General features: G+C 44.9%; 1 protein-coding gene across 2 annotated transcripts in view; it reads right to left on the bottom strand.

Moving 5' to 3' along the window:
- TBC1D9B (TBC1 domain family member 9B) overlaps positions 1 to 17,692 on the bottom strand; it is a 49,827-nt gene extending 32,135 nt beyond the window's left edge. For both annotated transcript variants that reach the window (XM_048488555.1, XM_048488556.1), the window contains exons 1-2: positions 17,484 to 17,692; positions 3,173 to 3,283 (exon numbers count right to left, since the gene is read on the bottom strand). In XM_048488555.1, the coding sequence (XP_048344512.1) occupies positions 3,173 to 3,283; positions 17,484 to 17,601 (229 nt within the window). In that variant the 5' untranslated portion in view covers positions 17,602 to 17,692. The remainder of the gene's footprint in view (positions 1 to 3,172; positions 3,284 to 17,483) is intronic.
- Positions 17,693 to 22,831: the final 5,139 nt, after the last annotated feature.

Here is a 22,831-nt window from a genome sequence, read left to right as displayed (position 1 = left end):
AATGATCCCTCTCCTCTTGTGCCACTTTATCATAACTACAGCTTACAAAAGAGAAAAGAACAACACTATTACAGCTTATAGTGCTTTAACACATTTGTGACAATGACACCTCCCAGTTAAACACTCATCAACAATCTTCAAACTTCGTATTCTTCCACTCATCTTGGCAAAATTTTACTTCTGCTTACCAGTTTATGTGACTCACTCCTGATCAATACAAGCTTGCTTGTTATCAACCTGGACTGTTCTTTTCTTTCAGTTCTATCAATGCTATCATCTTCTCTCTTTTTAAAGCTATCTTAATACACAGAAATCAAACATACTATTGTAATTCTCACTACAAAAATGCTGAGACTTCAAAAACATTTTCAGACAGTTTTATAGTATACCGTATATACTCGTGTATAAGCCGAGTTTTTCAGCCCTGTTTTGAGGCTGAAAAATGCCCCCTCAGCTTATACTCGAGTCACTACTTACCAGCTGGCTCTTCAGGCCTCTGTCTAGGCTGGGGGCGTGGCCGGGACAAACTCCCTGCGGCTGAACAAGCCGCTTGTTGCTGCTCTCCTCGGAGGGTGAAGGGGAACCCTGGCTGGCTGGGCTTCCTCAAACCCCGGGAGGCAGAGGGAGTTCCTTATTTGGGCAGTGACTCCCCCTGATGTCATTGCCCAAATAAGGAGCTCCCTCCACCTCCTGGTTGCCTGCGCTTCCTCAAACCCAGAAGGGAAGTGGAGGGAGCTCCTTATTTGGGGGAGTCACTGCCCTTATTTGACATCAGGGAGAGTCACTGCCCAAATAAGGAGCTCCCTCTGCCTCCCGGATTCCCACCTTCGGCTTATACACGAGTCAATATGTTTTCCCAGGTTTTGGTAGTAAAATTAGGTGCCTCGGCTTATACACAAGTCGGCTTATTCACGAGTCTATACGGTACTTCTCTTTTTAAAAATGTCAATTCTTACAGTTGGAAAAAAGCAACACTTCCTTTTTTGACAAGTCCCCTTTAAAACCCCACTTCTTCTCCAAAGACCTTCTAGGCTGCAGCTGCACAGATTACCTATGTTTTGTACCACTAGGCTGCAACAAACTCTGTCAGACTTAGATTCAATTCTCTGCTCTGACACAGACTCACAGGATGGTCCAGGGAAAATTATAAATTCTTAACCTCTGATAGCCAGCTGCACATTAGCAATAACAGTGTCTTATATCATAGGACTGCTTTAAAGTTTTAAAAAACACAGATTAAAATACACGTCACATTACCACGGGAGAATGAACAGAATTTTGAATTACTGTTGAGCAAGACCTCGATACAAACCTTTGTTCGGTCACAAGACTTTGGGCAAGTTATGGCTCTCAGCATAATGTAAAACAGAATTGTTATTTGACAATCCATGAAAACTCACAAAATGAGGGAAACATGTTGAAATATCTTTCACGTTGAAGCTTATGTGAAAGAAAGGAGACATTTCTCCAATAAAGATTTATGTCAGGATTTTTTTTTTAAATTCCCCCTATCAAGATCATGTTTTTGCTGTTCTACCTGATGGCAGAATCCTGGCCAAACCTCTAGATATAATGGCCACATTCCAGATGTGCATTTCATAAAATTTTAGTACTGACACTGCCTTGGCTACCTTAGTTGATGACTTGACCTGGGAGGTAGCTGGGGGATGCATCTTTGCTAGTTCTCTTGGTCCTCTCACAGTATCACTCTAGACTGGCAGGTTCAGGCAGGATTGGGAAGTACTCTACTGTGTTGGTTCTGATCCTTCCTGAAGGTGGGATTCAGAAGGCAGGCTGAGAAGATTCTGGCTCTTGCTCAGAGCCTTTGGAGTCCTGCAAGATTCTGCTTCATCGCCTATGTTATTTATCTCCAGGAAACTGCTGGGGAAGGTTGTTGAAAGCTCTGAGGTTTGGTGTCATTAGTATGCAGATAACACTTAGTTACACCCCTCTTTTTTATCTGGTCTTAAGAAGGCTGTGAATTTGGTTAACTGGTATCACAAATCAGTGATGCACTACATGAGAATAAAGAAACTGAAACTTAATCCAGACAAGATGCAAGTGCTGTTGGTTGGTAGTCCAGCCAGTCCAGGGCAGCAGGATTCATCCTGGGCTGGATGGGGCTGAAGACCTAGGTTTGCAATCTGTGTGTACTTCTTTATTCAGCACTTCTCTTGGATGTCCAGACAGCTGCTTGTGACCCAAAGTATCACCTACCATCTCTGTCCAGTATACTGGACATGGCTGTTCCTGGAGAAGTCTGACTTGGTGACAATTGTACATACTTTGGTAACTTCCAGGTTGGGCTATTGAAATACACTGTGCATGGGGTGCCATTGTAATATCCTCAAAAACATACTTGATCCATAATGCAGATACTCATTTGCAGATAAGGAACAACTGACTGATTATAAAACTCCAAGTTTGACCCAACTTAACTGGCTTCCAGCCTGTTTCTGGCCAAATTCAGTGCTCCAGTTTGGATTTTCAAAGTTTCAAACAGTTTTGAAATGAGGCCTCCACCATGAAACATGTACACCAAAGTTGGCGAAACAAGCACTACTCTGTGTTCCAGTGACATCACAGGTATGGCAGAACATGTGATACGGATTAGAGTAGCACACTTTAGAACACCTCTCTCCCTAGGTGTAATTTGATTGAATCTTATTTTAGCTTCAGAAGACAAATGTTGTTGATGGAGATATTCTGCTATTGACTGATTTTGGTTTCCTGAAGATGGATTTTGGTATATGATGCCATTTCATTCTGCTTGTCTTTTTATTAGACAATGTATTTTTATTAGACAATGTGCTTTTACTTTCTAATTGTAAGTCACTGTGAGACTGAGATTAAAATGTGAGACAGGAATTTATATACATATGCATGAATACAGGATCCATACACACAGCCAATTTCTTTCCCAGAATCATGACCAACTGACCATGCCAGCAGGGGCTGATGGGAATTGTAGTCCATGAACATTTGAAGTGCCAGAGTTGGACACTTCTGCCCTAAACAAATTCAAAATGTTCCTGAAAAAATCACCTTGTTAAAAAAGCAGAATCAGTGTGAGTTTTTTTAAAGTGTGGATTGGGGGACAAGAGCAGAGATACATCAGTGCTATCTGCCTTCAAAAAACCTCTCCTATGTTTTCAGATATACTAGTACATACCACATGCCACTGCCCAATAGATTTGAGAGTCCAGTGTCTGATGCAGGATCCTATAAGGAGCAACTCTAGCGCTTGAGTCCAAAACCACATCAAGTGTTCCCACAAGCAGGCCTATAAAAAGACAAAGATGTGGAAAAAATAAATACATAATGAAACCTCTCTTTCTTCTCACAGCTGCATAAACATAACCATACTGGCGATTCAAAGTGGCAACTGAAACAAACTGAGGGAAAGAGCAGAAGCTCCACTCCAGCAGGTCTCCGCTCCATAATACAGAAAAGGGTCTGAGGCTCAATGCCAGATTATGCAGGCAACAGGAGTCAGTGTGACCGGACAGCTACCTAAATGAACAAAGAAAGGAATGAAGGGAGGTAGTCTGAAGAGTTTTTATGATATCTGGTCTCATATCTGGTCTCAACATATCTGGTCTCTGCAGCAGCCGTCACAAGCAACTTAGGAAAGATGAGATGGAATAATTTTCCTTTACATAAAAACCTTTACACAAATAGAAACTAGCACAGCGAATGCCCTGATTCTGTCAAGCAAGATGCAGTGGGAATTGTCAGGTGAAACATAAATCCCAAGTGTTCAGGGCCCTGGAGAATTGGCCCTGGAGAGCTATATTTTACTATCATTGAGTCCTTCTTCAGCTTTCAATGGAACAAATAACTGTAGTGTTGTGGTGGTGGCGGTGGGGGTGCCAGGCTAGGAAAGCAGCATGGGAAGAAGCTTTATTGTCTCTCTTCGTGTGCCGCATAAGAAAAGCCCTGCTAGATCCAGCCCAGTGCACCTATTCAAGGATCTTGTTTCGTATAGAGACCAAGTAACTTCCATGGACGACCAACAGAGCACAGAAGCCATTTTTGGGGTTCAGAACTTCTACCCATAACGATTCCATGGAGTAGTTTATTCCCATTATGTTACCTAGCTTACTTAACTCTATGTCCTCTTTGGTATACAAAGCAACAATACCCACCCACAGAGCCAGCGTGGTGTAATGGATAAGAGCAGGTGCACTCTAACCTGGAGAGCCAGGTGTGATTCCCTGCTCTGCCACTTGAGCTGTGGAGGTTTATCCGGTGAACCAGATTAGCTTGTGCACTCCAACACATGCCAGCTGGGTGACCTTGGGCTAGTCACAATTCTTCAGAGCTTTCTCAGCCCCATCCACCTCACAGGGTGTTTGTTGTAGGGGTGGGGAAGGAAAGGAGATTGTAAGCCCCTTTGAGTCTCCTTACAGGAGAGAAAGGGGGGATATAAATCCTCCTCCCCACCCTGTCTACAGAGTTTATACCCTGGGATAATCACATCACACTGATCCCCCTCCCCCCAATTCTATCATCTTTCTGAAATCCATGCTATATCTAAATTATCATTAAGTACCAAGAACTTCAGCTCCCCAGTCTTGGCTTGGGTGCTTCAAACACTAGTACTATGGATAACCGGTACCTCATTTCCCTCTCCAAGTGTCCTTACCTTCCTGGGCCTTGTTTTCCTCATACAGTCCTCATTCACTGCTCTATTCTCATTCTCATTCCCACTTCCAGAAATATTACCTCAAGCGTTTACCCTGAGTCATCATGAACCAAGGGCTTCCTAGCTCCTGTCAGCTTTCCTCCAGAATTTAGTTTAAAAACTGCTCTTCCTTTCTTCCTTCTTTTCTACCTACCTACCCACCCACCCACCCACTTATCGGATTTATATCCTGCCCAATCCCCAAAGGGCTCTGGGAGGGTTACAACAAGCTTAGAACATTAAAATATGGCACTCAGCTCAAACTGGCTGAACACATCATTAACAACCAGTGACCCATGCTGGAAAATGATGCTCTTCTCACAGTCAATGCGAGGCATACCTTTTCTTGTCCAAAGACATTAAGTGTTGGGAGCCTTGTTTCATCAGGGTTCAAGAGAAGTCATCTCTGAGACGGATGATCAAGTGTCTCCCAACAACTCCCTCCGTACATCAGCTTGGGCCTGGGCCTGGGGAACAAGTTTCTTGGGGTAATTAGAGAAGTCTGAAAATAAGACACTGCACAGCAATTTTATGATGGAACACAATTAAGGAGAATCTGGTACAGCGTCCCTGAACTCATCTATTGTAGCATTACTTGAAGAAGTATTCTGAACTGCAGCCTGTGCTAGTGATCAGAGGATCATGTTCAGCTCAAGCACACTCGACTCATGGCCATCGCCAAAAATCAAAACCTTCCCTCAGCCACGGTAGAATAGTTCCACAAAGCTCAGTATTATGTATCATGGCTGATGAGAGAGGTGCTCCTTCTCCAAGGAGAATAATCTTACTGATGAGGTGCCATGTGAGTCATTTCAAAAACAATTGTGTTGCAGACTATATTCACCAGTGCTGGACAGGAGGACCAGGCAACTCTATGCTTGAGAGAATGAATGAAATAGGCCAGTGGTGGCCAGTTGGCCATGCTGGCCAGGGCTGATGGGGATTGTAGTCCATGAACATCTGGAGTGCCATAAGATCGCCACCACGGAAATAGGCTTTCCACAGCACATGGCATAGTTTCAGAGAGGACAGTTAGAATCATAAAGTTGGAAGGGGCCACTCAGGCCATCTAATCCAACCCCTTGCGCAAAGCAGGATCAGCCTAGAACAGAACTGGGCATTATACGGCCCACGGGCCACATCCGTCCCGCCGGATGACCCTGACTGGCCCCCCTGCTGTGCTGGGGAGCGAGGCGTCTTTGAAAGCCCCGCAGAAGCCGGTTGCCTTGGCTGCTGGCTTCTGCGGGGCTTTCAAAAGCGCCTCGCCCCCTTCCTTTTGGCCCGGCCCTCCACAATATTTTCTGTTTCTTATGCGGCCCCATGGAAAAAATAATTGCCCACCCCTGGCCTAGAACATTCCTGCCATGTGTTGTCCAGTCACTGCTTGAAGACTACTAGTCAGGGGGAACTCACCACCTTCTCAGGCAGCTGATGTCACTATTGAACAGCTCTGACCACATTTTTTTCCTCTAATATCCAACCTGGTACCTTTCCACCTGTAATCTAAACTCATTATTGGGAGTCCTACCCCTGCTGCCGACAGGAACAGCTCTCTGCCCTCCTCTAAGTGTATGTGTTTGTGTGTGTTAAGTGCCATCATGACTTCTGACTCATGGCAACTCTAGGAATCAATGTCCTCCAAAACATCCTATCATTAATTGCCTTAACTGTCTTGCTCAGGTCTTGCAAACTCTAGTGACGGCCCCTCAAATACTTTTCTCCAGACTAAACATTCCAAAGTCTCTCAGCCTTTCCTAGGACTTGGGCTCCGGGCCCTTGATCATCACCGTCTCGTTCCTCTGTACCTGCTCCATTCTGTCCACATCCTTTTTAAAGTGAGGCCTCCAGAGCTGCACACAATACTCCAGGTGCAGTCAGTAGCGTAGTGCCCGCGGGATGGGGGTGTGTGTGATACCCCAGGTGGAGGTGCTGCAGAGGCGTGGCTGGGGCAGGGAGGGGCCTTCTGGGCCGAGGGGGTGTGCTGCGGCAGGGGTGCAGGGTACGCACACACCCTGGGCAGAGTTTCCCCTCGCTCCACCTCTGGGTGCAGCCTGACCAATGCAGCATATAGCTGCATGATATCTAGCAACTTGGATATTTTGCCTCAGCTAATACATCCCAAGATTGAATTAGCTTTTTTTTGCCACTGCATCACACAAGAGTATCTCCCATCCAGTAAGCATGATTCTCATTTCTGTTACCAAGATGTAGAACTCTGCACTTATCCTTGTGGAATTACATCTTGTTCACATCCACACACTTTTCCAATGTGTTCAGATCTCACTGCATTCTATCTCTATCTTCTAGTATGTTCACTGCTTTTTCTAATTTGGTGTCAAAGAAGTTCCTCCAACCCCCATCCAGACTATTTATAAAAATATTGAAAAGTACTGGTTGGGTATTTAAAATAATGTTTGCTATTTAAAATTAGTGTTAAGCCAGAGTTCTTCTGCGTGGTGAAGACCCAAAGCAGCTATAATGCATTCTGATGATTTTATCAAAATTATAATAAATTAAGAGAATCCTCCGGTTCCTTTCCCTCACCTAAATGAATCATTTCCTGCCTGCCCTTTTTCAAGGCTTAATTATGGTGTGGAGTTAAACCAACACGACTCAATCTTTACTATGATCCAAAATCAGAGAAAAGCACAAAGATGACAGTTAGTTTACAATAATCATATTAAACAATATTCAATGTAGGTAATATACAATGTTTAAAATACAAAGTAAACTCCTGGGTTATCAAAACTGAACCACAATCTTCTGCCTTATTGAATGTGCCACAGCACAAAATTTTACTAAAGAGTTAAACTAATAATGAGACCAATATCAACCATGGAAGCTTTAACCAGATATCATAAATAAATTAAAAAGCCTGGTTTCTAGTGGATTTTAAGCTGATCAGAGTTAATTTCAACAATGCAGACAGGACACTGGAAGAGGAAAGGGAAGGATAATTTGAGGAAAGATTAAGAGAGAGTATGCAAACCTCTTGTTCTTTTAACTAGTGTTAAAAGAATGGGGAACACTGCATCTGCTTAATATTTAAATTATCACCAAGTGACATGCACATTTGTCACCAGTGTAGTCACAGACATTCAATAATAGGGTCTTATGACAGCTGCATAATTAGATTCCAGTCTCACACTCGTATATGAAGTGAACTGAAAGAAATTGACACTTTGGACTTACCTGTGAAGGTGTCTTTTCTACAGCCTTGTCAACAAGCTGGATAACGTTGCACAAGTTATCTAGCTTGTTGTAGGTTAGGTCACACACACATCCCAATAGTTCTGGTAGGGGTATGCTAATTTTTGTGCTCTCTCCTGGTTGATAGGGGGCCTAGTTCTCCAGCATTGAGAGCCTGAGACAACCCTTTGTCGGGAGAAAAATGATTGCTAACAACGGGTGAATCCTGGATAACTTCGCTCAACTGTAGGGAAGCCACCTTCATAGGTAAGTCCAAAGTGTGGTTCTACAGTAGGGCTTCAGTTATCCAGCTGGTTATATATCAGAACAGTACACAGGAAGGAACAGTAATCATTAAGCCACATAACGCAAAAAAACAGAAAAATAACTCAACTGTTTAGTTTTACTCCAATGTAACAGCACAACTGCAATCATCATTCTCTTCCCTTTTCTTTTTTTTAAATTCCAGCACATGCTGTAATCAGCCTACTATCTCTCTTAGTGGGGACAGTCGAATATATATACAATGAGCTTAAGCTGCTAAATGGCAAAATGAATGCAGTAATGGATTCCAAAAACCAGGAACGCACAGAGGCTCAATCAACAGCACAAAGAGAGCTACAGCTCAGTGTCTCAAAGACCACTCCTGTTAAAGGCACAAGCTCCAATTTTCAGCAAAAAAGTAGAGAGATTAAGAACACTTGTAACCTAACACTCCTACCCAACAAAATCTGTTTAACCATTGGTAAACACAGAGGCATAGTCCCTGACTGGAGCGAACCCTCCTTGGCCAAGCACCACCTCAGTATACTATTAAAAGAAAGTTTATATCGTGTCAACCTACGCTCAGTAGAAATGATGGACTATGAAAACCATCAACTAAGAGCCCTGCTAACCTTCAACTCATCTAGAATTCCTGCAAAGCTACTCCGCAGCAGAGCTCGGCTGGTAACCAAAGGCTTGATTTTATCTCGGGTTTTTAAAAATACCATCGTCCAACCCCTAATCTACAAGAGCTCAGACACCCAATTAAGACCCGAGAATGAAACCACCTTGGATTTTGTTAAGGTCCCAGACACTTATAAGATCCCAATGAAGCCCCCCCAGCCCCAGGGTAAGGAAGGAAATGCAAGAAAATGTGATCTATACACAAAACTCTCACGGGATAGGGCTGGAACAGGAACATGAGCAGCAGCAGGAGCAAAATGGCATCCTCAACAGACGAGATCTGACATGCCTGAGCCCCTCAAGGAGCAGTATGATTACAGCAAAGACGTGCCATCTCCAAAGAGACCCGGCCAACGGTCCTGATCCTCTCCTCTTACTAGATACCTCATTACCAGCAGATAAAAACAAGAAACCTTCAAGCCCAGACTTTGATGGCCAAGATGCATGTGCAGCATCCTTCCTTGAGCTGGAAGTAGACAGATGGTCAAGCCGAGTTCTAAATAATGCCCAGGCCGGGAAAAAAGCAGGAAAATCGTGGGCACAAGAACTTGCCGAGCTCCAATATATACCCTCTCCTTCTACACAAGCAGCCCCAATGGAGTATCAACCATCAATGGCGAGGCCCTGCAAAAACCCTCCTGCCGATGGAAACGGGTGTATCTTCCATGACATCGGAGATAACCTACAGAAAATCACACCCCTCGACTGACTATCCAGAACACCAGAACCCCGGATTCTCCGTTGCCTCTCATGGAATGTTGCTGGCTGGCAAAAGAATTCCAGGGACGAGGACCTCAAAGACTTTTTAACCACTTATGATATCATCTTTTTGCAAGAAACATGGTCCTCTGAAACAATTCTTTACAACGGCTTCAAATCATGCGTGTTACCGGCAACGCGCTCCTCAAAAAAGGGCCGTTTGAAAGCTGGACTCTGCTGCCTTTACTCTAACCATCCTGACCTTAAGTGTACCTCTCTAACAACATGTCCGCCCCTGGCCCAAGCTGTTCTACTTACAGTGGCACAATTCAAACTAATAGTAGTTAATATCTACGTTCCGCCAAATGTTGATCATAAAACACTCCCAGCTCAATGGGAAAGAGTCTCATCCTATCTGGAGGAATTAGAGTGCCACCACCCAGAGCTGGATTTGCTTATAGTCAGAGACTTTAATGCCAGAACTGGCCAAACAGATCCCACTTCTCAGCTGCCTCTGACATTGTCGCCCAAAACAACACCCATTTTGCCGAGGGTATCTCAAGACCCCAAAACAAACAAAAGCGGCCATGAACTCATTAATTTCTGCTCAGCAACAAATAAAATAATCCTCAATGGGAAATTTCAGCAGGATTACCCAGGCAGCTTCACGCATATCTCACGTAAAGGAAGGAGCGTGATTGACTACATGATCGCCTCACCCAATCTCCTTGATTCCATATCCTCCTTTCAGGTGATAAACAGAACGGAAAGTGACCATTTACCTCTGGAACTAATCATGACTTTTACCCCCCCAATGACAACTTATGCAAATCCTCAACCAAAGCCAATGCCTTCCATCCTGGCTCCTTGCACCAAATGGTCTTCTAGGTGCAAACTCGCTCTGGATAATGCAGGGTTCGAAGGATTACTGTCAGAGTCCCTCAAAAAAATGTCTGACACCCCCTCCTTAGAAGGATCTCTGTTGGTGTATGAATCCCTATCATCTTGGATAAAGGCCACTCTTCCCAACAAAGTGCCATACTCAGCTGCAGGACAGAAAATATCCAGGTGGTTTGATGAAGAGTGCTATCAAATGAAAGCACACCTCAGAGCCCTTCATCGCACTTTCCTAGAAAATGCGACTGCCAGATCGTATGACGAATACCAACAATTCAAAACCCAGTTCCAGAAAGCCCTGATTATAAAGAAGAGGCAATTGGTGCAAAAAAACTGGGCTGATCTGATTGCTACAATCAATGCCAAGAACACCAAACAATTTTGGAACCTCGTTTCCAAGGGCAGCTCTCGCAACTCTACCGCATACACCTCGGCCTCCTCTATCACCCCTTCAACATGGTGGGAGAACTACAATAAAATCTTCTCTGACCCAGATTCCAATCAACCCGATGTGGAGCCACTTGCTCTTGAAGACCTGCCCAGATGGCCTCGAGTCACTTCCACCGAGGTATTCCGCCTTATTAGAAAACTCAAACATGGAAAGGCCCCTGGTCCAGATGGCCTATTCCCTGAAATCTTTACCAACTATGCCGGAAACTGGGCTCCTATATTGGCGAAACTTTTCTCATCAATTGATAATAGCGGCCAATTACCCAAAGATTGGACCAAGGCCACTGTTGTTCCAATTTTTAAGAAAGGAAATTATGATACACCTTCCAATTACAGGCCAATCAGCCTCCTTTCTATCCCAGGGAAACACCTCCGCGAGAAACTTCTGGAATGGGCCATTCCTGTTCTTGGTCCTGAGCAAATCGGTTTCATCAAGGGCCACTCCACGTACAACCACTGTGCGGTACTGAGGCACCTCGCCGAGAAATATGGAAAAACCAAGAACTCTGGACTATATGCTGCGTTCCTCGACCTGAGGAGTGCCTTTGACTCAATCCCCAGGCAACTCCTCTGGAACAAACTAAGTGCTCTGGGGATAGAGAAGCGCTTACTTCTCCTCATCCAAAGACTTTATACTGCCACCACTTGCAGCATACGTTACAATCCTACCGGCCCATGCACCCCCGAAATAATTTCTAATAAGGGTGTCAAGCAAGGCTGTGTCCTTGCCCCTCTACTCTTCAACCTGTTTCTACAGGACCTTCCAAATTCCCTTCCAACCGCTCGAGCTCACCCTCCCATCCTTGGCAACGCTCCCTTGACCACCCTTCTATATGCCGATGACACGGTATTACTCTCGCGATACCAAGATAGGCCTGAAGCGTCTACTCCACGCCTTCGCAGACTACTGCGAACGTAATCAACTTACAATAAACTATGAGAAGACTAAAATCGTGACATTCTCAAAAGCGTGGAAACCAGCAGCATGGTCTATCAGTGGGAACAGAATTGACCAAGTCAAAAGTTTCAACTACTTGGGAATCCGTTTCCAATATAACCTGAATTGGACCGAGCAGTACAAGCACATCTCCCTCTCCACCAATCAGTGCGCGGCAGCAATTAGGCGGTTCTTCTACTCCCAAGGGGGTCAATGCGTCCCAGCAGCAGTGAGAGCCTTTGAAGGCAAACTGATCCCAAAAACCTTGTATGGCGCTCCAATCTGGCTAAATCATAATCTAAAGCCTCTTGAGTCTATACAATCTAGCTTCTTTCGCAAACTACTTGGAATTTCGAACAGCGTGTCATCTCTCTCTTTATGTTCGGAATTAGGTCTAAATCTTCTCGAAACACGTGCATGGCTCTCCTCGCCCGATACTGGCTGCCTCCATTTCCGATCAGAACAGGACAGCCTAACAAAGCGAATGCTTTCGGATTCCTACCTCTCCACTTGGAGTCTTCTGATCAAGGAAAAAATTAATTCGTTAGGCTTCGCTTTAGACTTCTTCATGAACATGGACGAAGCGCAAATAGTCAAACTTCTGTCGCTAAGGCTACTTGACAATGAAAATCAATTGCTTTCTACTCAATACATGAAGGGCATTTTACCGGAGGGCTCCCACCCTCTTCCCTTCAGTAAAGGGCTACCAAGGTACTTTTACAATATATCTTCACCATATCTCCGACGTACCCTAATGCTAGCCCGACTAAATGCCCTACCTTCAGCAGTCCTGAGCGGCAGATTTCTCCAGATCCCATACCAACAAAGAACGTGTCCGTGCTCACAAAAGCCATCGAAACAATCGAGCACATCCTCCTAGATTGCGAACTATATACTTCATCTAGAAGACAATATATAGACCCATACACTGAGAACTATGCCAACTCACCAGACAAGGTTAAATCCTTCTTTCTGCTTTGTGATCAGTCTCCTCAGAGATCCCTAGACGTTGCCAAATTTCTGGCGCTGGCACAGCAGATTCGTCACAGATTTTAGTTTATTTATTTATTTATTGTTTTAACCGCTGGAAATGTTCGAACCTACTTATTTTAACTTGATTCTCCTCAACCTCCCTGTTGTATTTTAAACTTATGCCAATAAAAAGGTTGTTGATGATGATGATGATGATGATAACACTCTCCTTCCAAATCTCACCTCTGCTGACCTCTGCTGGTCAAGCCTGTAATGGCGAATGTACATAAAAAGAAAACCAAGGGGTAGTGTCACAGATTTCTGTCACTGATGCTCTTTTTGAGAAAGCCACTGAAGTCGCTGTGGCCATGGTGGAATGGGGTAAAATGCCTTTTGGCATTGACAGACCTTGGACTTGTATGCTGACTTTGTGTAAAGTCTGATCCACCTGGCAATGAAAGTCTTAGAAGCTCTCTGACCCAATTTGCATAGCTGATACAAAATAAATATGGCGTGTGATTTTCTGAACAGTGTTGTTCTCTCGATACCTTTGGGGCTCTACACACATCCAAAGTACGCTGTCCATGTTCCCTGAGGTGTGTTGGGTAAGGGCAAAATGATGTCAGTATTACCTGCTAGTTACAGCGAAAAGTACTTGAGACCTTGAAAGTGAAATAGGTGTCAGTCCTTAACACCACTGAGTCTCTATGGAAATCACACAGTTCCCTTCTGAATGATAATGTTCCTAGTTCTGACACCCTCCTTGCCGAAGTAATGGCTACTAGGAAGGCTATCTCCCAGGAAAGGTGTTGAAGCTCTGCTTCCTGTGGTGGTTCAAATGGAGAACCCATTAACCCAGTGGTGGCGAACCTATGGCACGCGTGCCAGAGGTGGCACTCAGAGCCCTCTCTGTGGGCACGCATGCACAGAGTTTGTCATGTAGGGGGAGTGGAAAATCACACACACACACACATCTAGGTTGGCCTTGCTTCTGAGTAAACCCTCCTAGGGTCATGATTCACCCATTCAAAGCGTTGCACAGTTGCTTCACCAAGCTTACTCCCGAGTAATCCGCGCCTTGGAGCAAACCGTTTTTTCTAAACTAAAACCTCAGTATTCAGGTTAAATTGCAGTGTTGGCACTTTGCGATAAATAAGTGGGTTTTGGGTTGCAATTTGGGCACTTGGTCTCGAAAAGGTTCGCCATCACTGCATTAACTCCTTTAGGGCTTTACCCAAATTCCATGAAGGAAATCTGCGGCAAATGGTGTAAGCTAGGTGTACTGCTCCCTCATGAGACCATTCCCCCTCCTCCCCATCAGGATCTCCCAAAGCTGCTGGAATCAGAGCCTGCTTGGCTCTCCTGGTCTTTTTTCTCTTAGGCTCCTTGTTCCTTGGGGTCTTTGACTCTAATGAGTGTCTGTGTGTCTCTGTGTGTGGGAACTGATAATTTGCAACTTCGCTCTCTGCTCTGCTGATGGGTGGGTATGCTCACTCCCAATCCCTACCCCCAGGGTATCCATGGGTTGAACAATCCTCCTGGCAAGGCAATCTGCTGCCAAGCCAGGCCCCATTGAGATTGCTGGGGCCAGCCTCCTCCTGGGCATTGCAAAAGGGTGGGAAGGTATGGTGCAGCAGCCATGTTGGGTCTGCCAGAATCCACCTGAGGAGAGCACCAAAATTAACACTGGCAAGGTGACAAATCCTGGGACTATACCCTCACCCCAATCAATACTCATGGGGAGGGGGGGAACCTGAAGTAAGTGCTGAGAACAATTCTTTGCTGGCAGCTGGACGAAAGATCATAGAAGACTCTGTGGTGCCAGCTGACATTGAGGCAGCCACCACCACAGCATCATGGGGAATCAGCATGATCCCCTGAGGAGCCTGATTTGTCCTAGGAAGAACTGGGGGATCCAGAAGCTCGGGATGCCCAGCCCTCACCAGCTCCTGCTGGTTGCCAGCTTTGTCATCTGGAGGGATGGCACCCTCCCCATGGGAAAGTCTCCCAGACTTCTACTTATCCTTCTTCTTTTATTGAAGAGGATGAGGACAATGAAGCTTTTCTTGATGCTTTGTTCATTTTGCTCTTCAGTTCATAACTAGGCCTTGAGAAGCCCAGAGCTAGGAACAAAGATCCTGTCTGAATGAGCAGGGCTGTCAAACTGAAGAAGTCGGGCCCCTGTCAACCAGGACAGGATGCAAAAATCTGCACAGCCCTGCTTCACCTATTGGGGATGTGCCCTACTCTATGATCAGCTGGATAACTGAAGCCCTACTTTAGGAGAACATGGGTTCCCAGTGAATTGCATGTTGAGTGCTAGGGATACATGCTTTCCCTACTACGGCTCTTCCTTCACAGAAGGCATTTGAATCTCATTACCACAAACAAAAATGTATCACTTTTTAAAATTTCTCAGTAGGGTGAAAAGGGAGCGTCAGGAAATTTTATCAGTTTGAAATAATACAAAATGAACAACTTCTCCTGACAACTGCACTGTTTATTTTACACACAGTTTTGATAGGGTAAGAAGCTCTCTCTTCCATATTAGGAGTCCAAAACATTTAACAGCTCTGTAAATGAGGGAATCTGGGAGGGTTGGTTTCTCAAACTACTTACCATGAAATATTATCATACCTGCTGAGACTCTTCTTTCTTATACCAAAGAAACAAGGGCCAAGCAGGAACTGTCTTAGAAACCTACTGATCACAATGTCTATGCACTTAGAAAGAAATTTACACAATAAATAGATGCAAGTAGATGGCTAGCAACACCAAATGTAAACTTGCTGACCTCTACCTAAATGGAAGAAATTGCAAGATCCAAGATTAAAGATCTACCGGAAAGTGCTCTCAACAATGAAAAAATGACAGATGGGGCCTGTACCTTCACTGTCTTCTACTGTTGCACTTCCCTTAACAGCAAGACATACAAAAGGAAGTATAGAAGGAAGTATACTTTCAAAATAGGAATTCAGATGACTTTGTTCCTTGGTCAATGGGAACATCGTCTATTGCCTTGACACCATGTTCTAACCTTATCCATAGCACAAACACATGTTGAACAGGGGCAGATCAATGAGCAGATGTGATCTGCATCAAATCTTCACAAATCTGCAAGGGCTGGTGCAATATAAGTGTGAAAACATGGAGTCAACATAAATGCAGTTTGTATCAGTTGCAAAATCAGTATGTGTGTGTGTGTCATGTGCAGTCAAATAACTTCTGACTTATGGCAACCCTATGAATTAAACAAATCAAAAATGTCCCATTGTTAACAGCCTTGCTCAGGTAAACTGTAGCTTCCTTGACTGAACTGATCTATCTCAAGTTGAGTCTTCATCTTTTCCTATTGCCTTGGACTTTTCCATTATTACCTTTTCCAGTAAGTTTTGTCTTCTGATATGAGCACAGCACAATTACATAATAAGTTTAGACATTTATCCTCCTAAAGGGAGCTTAGGCTTGATTTGATCTAGAACCCATTGATTTGCCTTTTTGGCAGTCCATGGTATCCACAAAACTCTCATCCAACACCACATTTCAAATGAATCAATCTTCCTGCCAACTTTCTGTCAAACTTTCACAGCCATACATAGTAATGCAGAATACCGCAGCATGAATAAACTCAGTATTTGCTAGTAACTTGACATTCTACTTAATATAGCCGAGATTAAATTTCATTGTTTACAACTGCTGCAAAGTACAGTTCATTATAGTCTTCACTAACATCAAGTTTTAAAAGCTGCTGAAGCCCTGTGATTCTTGTACACTCCAATTACCCACTCAAAAAGAAAATTATTACACTTTGATAATTACACAGAAAATCATTAAAAGTGCACCCTACCCTTATGTTTGGATGTTACATGTTGAATCAGCACCACACATCCCTTATTACTTGCAAAGCTGTCTCAGTGATTATTAGCCATGAGTATGACATATTGGGTCTAATAACATTTACATTTTCCCTTCCCATGAGAAATTCCAAATGTACACATGAACATTCAGAGTCTTTACTCAGCATCTTGGCAGATACACAACGCATAACCAAACGGTAATAAGTATTCCTGTTACCCAAATGTAACACTGGCCCTTCTCAAGTGAAAAGCTTGCAACATCCTCGTGCGAGGTCCCAAAGATGCACCCAAATGCAGAATACATCACATCTATCTCTTGCTACAGACTTGACGCCTCAAGAAGACACCAAATGACAGCACAGCCCAAGCCTATACATAGATACTAGGAAAACAAGCCCCAGTGAAATCACCATCCCAAGCCTTGGTAATTAACACTTTCCTGGCCCAACATCCTCTAAATCCGCGGGGGGGGGGGCACTGAAACTGGCGATGTTGCTAGCCACTGCAGTGCATGTGGGGCCATTGGAAGGACTGGCCTTCAACTGTGCAAATCCCGATTTAACAGGCTTCACTGCTTTTAACCCCCCCCCCCCCCCCAGTAATTCATAACGAGGCAGACAGCGACCTCCTGCCAATGCTGCCAGTCTGAGATTGCTAAGAAAGGTAATTAATGCCCAGGGCAAGGTGCTATTACGATGCAAAGGCCAGGCCTTGCCCTTTCCCATGGAAGCCATCTGATGCTTCCCCGTACAACACCCGGGGTGGGGGGTGACGACGACGGAGACGACTGCAATGGGTGGGAGAGGAGACCCGGAGGCTGCCACTCCCTGCCCGCCGAGCCACTCACCCGTCAGGCCGCCCCCCTTTCCGTGGCCCCGCCGCCGCTGCAGGAGGAAGAAGGGGTTGGCCCGCTCGGTGACCCACAGCGCGTTCGCCAGCAGCACCTCCTCGGGGGGCAGCCACATGATGAGGCCGCCGCCGCCCGGTCCGGCTCCCCAGTTCGGGCCGGGCCCGCAGTCACAGGTGGGTCACGGGGGCTGCCTACGTCGCCACGGCTGGAGCCGAGAAGCGGCGCTTGCCTCTTGCGCCCCCTGGCGTTTCGGCTGGCACACCGCCGCTCCAGAGAGCGCCCGTGCCTCTCTCCCGTCTCCCTCTCGCAATCAGGCGAGGTACTCGCAGCCTCCTGCGGCCTTTCCCGGCAGCGGAGTCACTCCAATCGTCCCCCGCTCCAGTCCTCCTGTTCAGAAGGGAGTGGTGCCTAGTGGACGCGACGACAGAATCCGGTCATCTTCCAAAAGGCTGGTCCACTTTCACCTTTTATAACGGACCCAGCTTTAGGGAAAAATTGTAACATATGATGTGCATGAAAACAAGTTGCATTTACTGAGTGCCTCAAAATTAACAATTTGTTGAAGCCGTGAGATCCAAGCCAAAGGCCAAATTAGCCCTTCCCATCTACTAGCTTGGGGTGAATTTGGAATTTCAGAATAGACGTGTAGTGGCTCCAGCTGCTCCACCTTAGCTTGGTGGGACTCAGTGGGCAGTGATGGGCTCTTTTTGCCTTCTTTGCTACGCTATAGTAGACTTTAGATGAAAACTAGTCCCACAGCTGAGTTCTGGATTATTTATTTATTTATTTATTTATTTATTTATACATACCGCCCTACCCCCAAAGGGCTCTGGGCAGTGAACAACATAATTATACAACATACAATTAAAATCCCATTGAAATAAACACAGTGGTCAGCATAATAAAACAGTGTCAGCAATAAGATCCTTGGGTGCTGTGTGGTTTCCGGGCTGTGTGGCCGTGTTCTAGCAGCATTCTCTCCTGACGTTTCGCCTGAATCTGTGGCTGGCATCTTCAGAGGATCTGATGTTGGGAAAGCAAGTGGAGTATATATACCTGTTGGAGTGTCCAGGGTGGGTGGAGAAACCTTGTCTGTGAGTAACAAAGAAGGCAACCAGGTCAATAGTTGAGGGCGTCTGAATAGAAGTATGAGTAACAATGAAGACTATAGCATGGGCGTAACACTGGAGATAGCAAGGTCACTGGTGGGAGCATCTGAATAGAAGTATCCTGGCCTTTGTTTCTTTTGTCTATGGTCATCCTGTGTTTGTGTGGAGCTGGTTAGACACTGTCTTGACTCTAGTATTTTTCAACACTGGCAGCCAAGTTCTGTTCATTTTCATAGTTTCTTCCTTCCTGTTAAAATTGTCCATGTGCTTATGGATTTCAGTTGCTTCTCTGTGTAGTCTGACGTAGTGGCTTTCAGAATGGTCCAGAATTTCTGTTTTTTCAAATAATATTCTATGTCCAGGTTGGTTTATCATGTGTTCTGCTATTGCTGATTTTTCTGGCTGAAATAGTCTGCAGTGCCTTTTGTGTTTTTTGATACCACACAGCACCCAAGTGATTCCGGCCGTGAAAGCCTTCGACAATACAATAAGATCCTTATTAAAACCCTCCCAAAGGGGGGGAAGGGTCCCATAAATGGTAAAGGGACCCCAAACACAGGAGAGTAAAGTGGGGGGGGGGCACATCAGCGGCCGGACATTCCAAAAGCCCGGTGGAACAACTCCGTCTTACAGGCCCTGTGGAACTCACCAAGATCCCGCAGGGCCCCGGACAGCTGGAGGAAGAGTGTTTCACCAGGCAGGGGCCAGGGCCGTAAAAGCCCTGGCCCGAGTGGAGGGCAGCCACATCATTGAGGGGCCGGGAACCACCAGCAAATTGGCCTCTGCTGAACACAGAGGTCTAGTAGGGACATATGGGGTAATGTGGTCCCGAAGGTACGAGGGTCCCAGGCTGCGTAAGGTGGTGGAGTGGTAAAAGTATTAAACAGAATAGCAAATATATACAGTCAAACCAATACTGAAAGATATAAGGCCAGCCAAGCCTAAAAAACAAGGACTGTATATATAGGGATACAAGGCAATGTGGTATAAGCAGTTAGTTTGAGTGTAAAGATTATTCATACAGATATATTCGTGCCTCATGGACAATGTTTATGACATGCTCTCATTATATGTGTGTTTATTACCTTTCTATCCAGTTAAATAACCACAATATATCTGTATGAATAATCTTTATGAACGGTTTATGAAGTATCTGTTGAAATTACACTCAAACTAACTGCTTATACCACATTGCCTTGTATCCCTATATATACAGTCCTTGTTTTTTAGGCTTGGCTGGCCTTATATCTTTCAGGAGTGGTAAAAGTAACAGAACTGAACTGACCATGTGGTCTCTCGCTAATAAATGGCTAACAATGCCACTGAATACCAGTGGATACCACAATCTAATGTGGATTTTGACAAGATTGGAAAGATGTTCAATGTATTGTCAAAGGGTTTCACGGCCAGATTCAACTGGTTGTGGTGGGTTTTCCGGGCTGTGTGGCTGTGGTCTGGTGGATCTTGTTCCTAATGTTTCGCCTGCATCTGTGGCTGGCATCTTCAGAGGTGTATCACAGAGGGAAGTCTGTTACACACTGTGTCCAGAGAGAAGGGAATGTTTGGGGTGTCCATGTCCCAGGGTGGGGAACCAATCAGTAAGTGTTTGGGTGGAACTTGTTATGCATAGATGTGGTTGATAGTATTGTAGTGCGGGTGGGGCTTATCAGTCCAGGGAGTGACTCACATTTTCATGTCCTGCAGCAGCAGCGTAATTGTTGAATACAAATCCTGAGTTTGGGGGGAGTCCATTGTTCATATTCTAAGTTATATAAAGCCATTCATTATTTAAGTAATATAACTCTGTTAAGATTAAAGATCAGAGTAGATGAATGATCTACTAAACAATAATTATATTAACTACAAATCAACCAGTTGCCATTCTTACAAATATCTGTAGAAAAGAGTAAACACTGGATCTATTTTTGAACATGTTTTAGTTGACTTTCTTCCTGCTCCAAAACATTATTTAGACATACCAGTAGAATGCAAGAAATATAATGTTCATTTCTCATGAAGAAATATAATTTTCATTTCTCTGTTTACAAGATTAGTTAGCATTCTCATCTTCTCTTTCCACATTTCATGGTCAGATCAAGTGTGCGCTTTTCATCTGTATGCCAATACCACTCTGTCTGCAGTTAATAAATATAAGAACAGTTCTTGCAGTTTTCCTGACAGATTCTTTGATGGAATTCCCAATAATATAGTCTTGGTATTCATTTGGAACTTAATATGAGAGATTTTTTTTAAAATTTCTGCTTGTATTTCTTTTCAATATCTTTTCACTTTTTTGCAAGTCCACCACAAATGGTATGCCTCTAGATCAGGGTGGTGATTTTTTCCATGCGACAATAAGATCAGCCAACCAAAACACGGAAAGAGGAAAAGGCCCACTAGCTGAAGGCACTAAGATGTGTGAGTGCATGTTAGTCAGTCTGGTTCTTCTGGTCAAACTATAGGAGTAGGTATCAACCAAACAATAGAATATGAGCAGCAGTTCCATATTAAGCTATTGTGGAGCCTGATGCTTTTACTAGGATGTTTTAGAGCTCTATAATATATACTGATAACTTGATGAAGCAGCACCTACCTATAACTTTACCATGAATATTTCTAAGGGGAATTTCTAAGGAATTTCTAAGGGCAGCCTCAGATCTGGGCTTGAATCACAAAGTATTTCCTCACACCTTGTCTTCATGAAACTAGCTGATAAAAGCCATGAAAGAAGAAGAGGAGTTTGGATTTATATCCCCCCTTTCTCTCCTGTAGGAAACAGAGACTCAAAGGGGCTTACAATCTCCTTGCCCTTCCCCCCCGACAACAAACACCCTGTGAGGTAGGTGGTACTGAGAGAGCTCCGAAGAACTGTGACTAGCCCAAGGCCACCCAGCTGGCGTGTGTGGGAGTTCACATGCTAATCTGAATTCCCCAGATAAGTCTCCACAGCTCAGGCGGCAGAGTGGGGAATCAAACCCGGTTCCTCCAGATTAGAATGCACCTGCTCTTAACCACTATGCCACTGCTGCTCCTAAGCCATCAGCCCATCCGCTGAAAAATGGCTAGTGTTCACTGAAAGTCTTTGCCAGCGTGAGTGCCATTTGTCAGAGCAATTCACATATATAACTAAACAGTTGATGTATTAAACATTTTCCTTTGTAGCTTCCCAGGGATATAGTGAAGCTGTTATTAACTATCACTTATTATTTATGCTTTCTGCTCTTTTATATACAGTACAGCACACATTGGCAGTAGCAACACATATTCAGCTTTATTAACAGTCCTGGTCCTACTCCATCCTGTTGTTGTTCCAAACCCATTTTTTAAAATCTTTTTGATTTTTTTCTTATTTTGCTCAGCTTTCCTTCTTGAAGAAACCCAAGTTCTTCTAGGGCTGGTGGGATAAAATGCAACATAAGAACATAAGTAGAACCAGCTGGGTCAGACCAGAGGTCCGTCTGGATCAGCTTATTCTTTCACATATCAGCCCATTACTTGTCCTGCCAGGCCAAGCAAAGGTGACGTAGAGGCTGAGGCCCTCATCTCCTGTTGTGTTCCAGCACTGGTGGTATTCAGAGATTTGCTGCCCTTGTACTTGGAGGCTCCTTTCAATCACTGCTAGTAACCATTGAAGAACCGGGAGGAGTTACGACCCCACCTGTTGAAAATAGTTAACTGCTCCCTTGAGCAAGGAGTGTTTCCGGGTGGGTTGAAGGAGGCAGTGGTCCGCCCACTCTTGAAAAGACCATCCTTAGATCCTGGTGATCTGGCCAATTACCGCCCCGTCTCGAATCTTTCGTTTCTGGGGAAGGTAATTGAGAGAGTGGTGTTGGAGCAGCTTCAGGGTTTCCTGGAGGACACATCGGCGCTCGATCCCTTCCAATCCGGTTTCCGTGCTGGACATGGGACGGAGACCGTCCTCGTCGCCGTCACAGATACACTCCGCATGCAGCTGGACCGAGGCGGATCGGCGCTGCTGATTTTATTAGATCTTACAGCAGCGTTTGATATGGTCGATCACTTACCTTTTGATCCCCCGCCTGGCGACCTCTGGAGTACGGGGCACTGTCCTTCAGTGGATTGCCTCGTTTCTCCAGGGTCGGGGTCAGCAGGTATGAGTGCGGGGAGGAGGCCTCCCATAGGGCCCCACTTAGTTGTAGGGTCCCCAGGGGCCTTGCTTTCCCAGCTCTTATTTAACATCTACATGCGACCCCTCACTCAGCTGGTGCGGAGTTT

Source organism: Sphaerodactylus townsendi, linkage group LG03 (assembly GCF_021028975.2).
Source record: "Sphaerodactylus townsendi isolate TG3544 linkage group LG03, MPM_Stown_v2.3, whole genome shotgun sequence".
Lineage (NCBI taxonomy): Eukaryota > Metazoa > Chordata > Lepidosauria > Squamata > Sphaerodactylidae > Sphaerodactylus > Sphaerodactylus townsendi.
The sequence above is the reverse complement of the archived record's forward strand: the minus strand, read 5'-3'. Positions and strand labels throughout refer to the sequence as shown.